The sequence below is a fragment of the Mandrillus leucophaeus genome, unplaced genomic scaffold (genome assembly GCF_000951045.1).
Source record: "Mandrillus leucophaeus isolate KB7577 unplaced genomic scaffold, Mleu.le_1.0 Scaffold8, whole genome shotgun sequence".
Taxonomy (NCBI): Eukaryota; Metazoa; Chordata; class Mammalia; order Primates; family Cercopithecidae; genus Mandrillus; species Mandrillus leucophaeus.
Window position 1 is genome coordinate 2,793,953 of NW_012108696.1, and position 5,730 is coordinate 2,799,682.

The following is a 5,730-nucleotide window of genomic DNA, read 5'->3' on the forward strand; positions in this document are numbered from 1 at the left end:
TTTTTGTATTTTTAGTAGAGACAGGGTTTCACCGTGCTAGCCAGGATGGTCTCGATCTCCTGACCTCGTGATCCACCTGCCTCGGCCTCCCAAAATGCTGGGATTACAGGCATGAGCCACCGCGTCCAGCCCCCGTTGGCCTCTTTGACCAAGCAATAGGTGTTCAAGGTTGCTCTGTTTTTCATGGCTTGGGAGTTCGTTTCTTTTCAGCACTGAGTAGTACTCTGTTGTCTGGATGCACCGCAGTATGCCTGCTCATTCACCTATTGAAGGACCCTTCCAAGTCTGGGCAATGTGGTCCGAAGTTTTCATCTCCTTTGGGTAAATACCAGTTGCTGGACCACATGGTGAGAGGACGTTTAGTTTTGTAAGATACCACCAAACTGTCCTCCCGCCTGCCTGTCCCATTGTGTGCTCCCAGCAGCAGCGAATAAACGTTCCCAGGGCCCCACTTCCCCGCCCCCATCTGGAGTTGTCGGCGTTGTGCGTCCTGGCCGCTCTGGGAGGTGCGTTGCGCTGTCTCATTGCCGTTTCAATCTGCATTCCCCCAATGGCAGCCTTCGTGGCGGTGCCCCTTTGCATGCCTGTTTGCCATCTGTGTGTTTCCTTGGTGAGCTGTCTTCACATCTTTTGCCCAGTGTTTTTTTTAATTTTTTTTTATGGAGTCTTGCTCTTGTCACCCAGGCTGGAGTGCAGTGGCATGATCTCAGCTCACTGCAACCTCTACCTCCTAGGTTCAAGCAGTTCTCTGCCTCAGCCTCCCAAGTAGCTGGGATTACATTACAGGCGCCTGCCACCACGCCCAGCTAATTTTCTTTTTTTTTGAGATGGAGTCTCACTCTGTCACCAGGCTGGGACTACAGGTGCCCGCCACCATACCCAGCTAATTTTTGAATAGTAGAGATGGGGTTTCACCATGTTGGCCAGGATAGTCTCAATCTCTTGACCTCGTGATCCGCCCGCCTTGGCCTCCCAAAGTGCTGGGATTTACAGGCATGAGCCACCGTTCTCACCCTTATTTTAGTAGAGACAGAGTTTTGCTATGTTGGCCAGGCTGGTCTCGAACTCCTGACTTCAGGTGATCCACCTGCCTTGGCCTCCCAAAGTGCTGGGATTACAGGCGTGAGCTACCGCGCCTGGCCATTTTTTTCTGTTCTTTAACCGGGCTTTTGTTTCTTTTGGTTGAGCTTTGAGAGTTTGCTGTGTATTTTGGTTATCAGTTGTGACTTGCAAATATTTTCTTTTGGTCTGGGGCTTGTCTTTCTCGTATGGATCCTGTCTGATTGTTTTCAAGTGCAAGCTCAGCCTCAGAGTCCAGTGCGTGAGAGCCTCTGGGTTGGCTGGCCTGCACTTGGCCTGTAGTGATGACCCTGGAGGGACTCTGCAGCTGCATACCGGCTATGCTGGCCCAACCTGCTACAGTCTCCAGAGGAAGCTTCAGGGCTTCAGGGCTTCCTTGCCATGTATTTGCCACACCTATTCTATGCACCAGCCTACTTTTACAGCGGGGGAAACTGAGCCCAGAGCAGAGCAACGACTTGCTCTGGTCCCAGGATGAATTCGTGCCCAGCTCAGCCTGTCCCCAGGGCCTCCCTCTTCCCCATCAGGGTCTCATCACTGCCTCCCTCCCTGCCTTTTCTGGGGTCCTGCCAGGGCTCACCTTGCAAAGGAACCGCTGGTCTTGCCAAGTCTGAGGGCCGGTCGTGCTGGTGCGGGAACAGCTGGTGTGGCGGATTCGGGCCGTGAGAGGAGTTCAAGTTCATGAGTGTGTCTGGGCTCCTCTTGGTCTCTCAGCAGGCCGTGGGCCCCTCTGGGGACTGCAGTGAGCTATGTGTATTTTATGAGCTCTTGGGACAGGATGGAGTTTGTTTGCATTAAGAATAGATGTGCCTGGCGGGTGGGGATTCCGTCCTTGTTTGCCTGGTTCTGAAAACTGTCTTCATCTCCTCAGTTGGAGGCTGTGGAAGGGCTGTCACTGGGCCTTGGCTCCAGTACCATCTCTGGGTTAGCCTCACGTGGTGACTGTTTTTCTCTTTCCGTGTCATTGTCTTAGGGGAATGTTAATTATGCACTTCCAAACTGGAGACTTCACAACAAGGCCTCCACCCAGCAGAAAGCACGCAGCTCAGTGGAATCTGGCAGGCCCTGCCTGCCTGGTGCACACTGGCATGTACACTGGGGCCCTTCCTGGAAGGGCTAGGCTGGCGGTGAGCCCTTCAGAAAAGGTGTCTGGGCTGGGTACGGTGGCTCATGCCTGCAACCCCAGCACTTAGAGGGGCCAAAGTGGGAGGGACACTTGAGCCTAGGCTGGAGTTTGAGACCAGCCTAGGCAACAGAGTAGTGAGACCTCATCTCTACGAAAAAAAATGTAAAAATTAGCCAGGTGTGGTCCCATGCCTATAGTCCCAGGTACTCAGGAGACTGAGGCTGGAGGATCACCTGAGCCTGGGAGGTTGAGGCTGCAGTGAGCTATGATCCTGCCACTGCACTCCAGCCTGGGCAAGGATCTCACAAAAAAAAGAAAGCGTACAGAAGTGTGCAGGGTGTGGCCAGCCCCTAGGGGGCCTCAGATACTGGGCTGGGAGAGGATAGGCAGCAACCCCCGGGACCTCGGGGGAGAATTAGCCTGCACCCCGGAGCTCGCAGGTTCTGGGGGTGGCCGGGCGGTTGCCGACGCTGCTCTGCCGCCCCACAGGACGTGGCCCAGTGGAACATCGGGAGCCTCCGGACCATCCTGGACATGGTGGAGCGTGAGTGCGGCACCATCATCGAGGGCGTGAACACGCCCTACCTGTACTTCGGCATGTGGAAGACCACCTTCGCCTGGCACACCGAGGACATGGACCTGTATAGCATCAACTACCTGCACTTCGGGGAGCCCAAGTCCTGGTGAGTGTCTGCGCTGGCCCTGGCCGCCTGCCGGACCGAGAGCCACTCGGCGGGGGTGGATCACAGGTATGTGGCTGGGCGCCGTGACAGGGGCCCCAGCAGGTGAGGCCAGCAAAAGTCGGGCTGTGATGGCTGGAGATCTTCCGGATCACCTGGGGTCACCCACCAGCTTTGGGGAGGGGGATGTGCACCTGTAGGGCCGAAGCTCCCAGGCCCCTAGAGCTTGTGCTTTGCACCCCAGAGTGCCCCCGCCATTGAGCTGTGAGCGGCCCCCGGTGTCCCCATGGCCAGGAGCGTGGTCTTGAGCCTCCTGAGCTGCCCAGGCTGTGCTGCCTCACAGCCAAGGGGAGACGATTCCTGGTGAAGGGACACTGTCCATACTGCCCAGAAGGGGCCTGGCCAGGATGACCCTGCAGCTGCTCGCTCGCAGTCTCCGCCCTGGCACGTCTGGGCCAGACCCTGGAGTTAGGAGGGCAGGGCGTGGTGCTGCAGTCATGTGTGGAGTGCAGTGGACCTGCCCCTTCCCAGGAGGTGCTGGGTGCAGCGTGAGTGTGCTGTAGTGGGCTGAGTTCCAGGACCTTCTACTGGCTCCCTGTGCACGTCCACAGCGAGGCCATGTGGGTTTGGGTGTGAATGCACGTGTGTGCACGCGTGTGAGTGTGCATGTGAGTGTGTGAGTATGCACGTGCGTGTGCATGTGTGTGTGTGCTGCCCTGTGTCACTGGGCTCTGCGTGTGACTGTGGATCCTCCTGGGTGCTCGGCGGGGCTGCCCTGCGCTGTCCGCTGAGGGCCGCTAGGTGGCGCTCCCGCCCTTCCCGGGGCCGCGCTCACTCACGCCTGGAATCTTCCCAGGCCGTCCTGGCACTGGAGGAGGACGGAGCCTCTGCCTGGAGGGCGCAGGAGCTCCTCCCTGCCTGGCCCTTCCCTGGGTTGGGGTTGTAAGAGGTGGGAGAATGCTCTACCTCTTCCTTAAAAAAAGCACAATGAGCAGGAAGGGGCGAGCTGTGCGCACCCTCACCCGCGTCCCGAGCACAGGTGGAGCCCTAGGGGAAGGCCCTATAGAGGACCCCGTGTGTCTTGGGGCGAAGCGTGGCCTCCCAGGGGTGCGTGGGCGGCCGGACGCCCACAGTGTGACTGGGTTTGTGCTTCCATAGGTACCGTCTGCCCTGTGCAGAGAGCCCCTGCTGGGCAGGAGGTGGCAAGCAGCCGGCGAGGGGGCCTGGTCAGACAGAAGCAGGGGGTCAGGGACATGGGAGGTGGGGGACCAGCCAGTGAGTCAGACATGAGGATGTCAGTGCCAAGGACTGCAGCACCAGCAGCTCCGTCTCCTGTGAGGGGCCCCGAGAGTTGCTGGCTGTCGCGGGAGCCTGGGCTGGGGCTGCTGTGGGTCAGATGCCAGGGCTGGGGGTGCCTGCTGCCACATCAGAGGGGCCTCTGCAGGGAGAGGGGACAGTGGCTCCCCAGAGGTGGCAGTTGGTCCCGGCAACAGCCCATCGGAGGGGCTGACGGGGACGCGCCAGGAGCCGAGGGCCTCTCCTGAGCTGGTTCATCCAGGACACAGCCCCTGAGGACATCCTGCACCTCTCCCTGACTGCCCCTCACTGCCCCGCTCCTCTGCTTTACCTGATGCTGCAGGTATCCAGCTGCCACCCACATGTCTACCCTTCCCCGCGACCCGTCGTGGGAGGCGGCTCGGGAGACACCCAGGGCGAGGCAGGCGGAGCAGGCAGCAGTTCCTCTAGGAAGGGAATTCCGGAAGTGCGCTGACCTTGGTCTTGGTTTCTGCCCAGGAAGGGGTGGGGATGGCAGGGATGGGACCTCATGCTGCCCGAGTGTGGCCTGGCATAAGGGGCCTGAGAGGAGCCACAATGTGGACTCAAGCTGCAGGGCGTGTCCCCCAACCCCCCAGAGCTCCCCACTCGCCCCCACAGTCAGCTCAGCCTGCTTAGCACGCGGGACCCCTTCCCTGCTGTCTCTCACCAGGGCTGAGGTGGGACCCCAGATGTTCCCACAGCACCCCATGCCTGTCCTTTGGGGCAGGCATAGACCAGGTGACCCCAGCATTAGCGAAGGTCCACTACGGGCCATCAGTCCTCCCCAGCAGATGGCAGGATCCCTGGTCACCCCGTGTCCCAGCTCCCAGCAGGGGCCTGGCACAGAGAGGCTCAGTGACTTGCTGGAGCCTCTGGGATCCTCACTGTGTGCCGTGGAGCTGACTCCTGCTCTAGGCTACTCTCCCAACTTGCAGGGGGGTGGGGACAAGGTAGCTGGAACCTGGCCTCTGGTCCCTGGGCTGGTGTTCAGGAAGCTACTGGGGCCCCTGGGAGGTGCTTCTGCCCTCTCCCCTCCTCGGGCCCTTGGGGTTGGTAGGGCTCCCAGCCAAGAGATCACCAAGGCTGCACCCCGTCTGTCTCCTAATTACACCGCTCTGCTTGCATCTTCAGCCACGTAATTGCAACCATTTCAGAGTATTCCAGTGGCATTTTAAAGAAAGTGTCTATGTACTCAGGTTTACAGCATTTTATTAAACCTTTCTGGGTCTGTTGCTACTTTGGTAGCTTGATTTGTGTGTCAAAGTGACGTGAACAGCCTGGTGTCAATAACAGCCAGAAACGTGCTTCAAAAGGCCAGCTTCTGTGGTGCTCTCAGGCAGCGGGGCTAAGAATATCTGAAGCGACTGAATGTCTCAAAATCTCTTTGGCAATGGAGATTGAAACCAGAGCCAGCACCTGCAACTTCCCCCTGCCGGACTTCCCGCAGCCCCTTCTGTCACCCAGGCTGGGGGCCAGAGTGCAGGTGGGTATGCGGAGGGTCCGAGCTTTCCACTTGACCCTGTATTC

The 5,730-nt window shown here is 58.9% G+C and overlaps 1 protein-coding gene across 1 annotated transcript in view; it reads left to right on the forward strand.

The window, feature by feature from the left end:
* Positions 1 to 5,730, forward strand: part of KDM4B (lysine (K)-specific demethylase 4B) — a 166,578-nt gene that overhangs the window by 51,839 nt on the left and 109,009 nt on the right. The window contains exon 6 of the mRNA XM_011967374.1: positions 2,696 to 2,889. Within this exon, the coding sequence (XP_011822764.1) occupies positions 2,696 to 2,889 (194 nt within the window). The remainder of the gene's footprint in view (positions 1 to 2,695; positions 2,890 to 5,730) is intronic.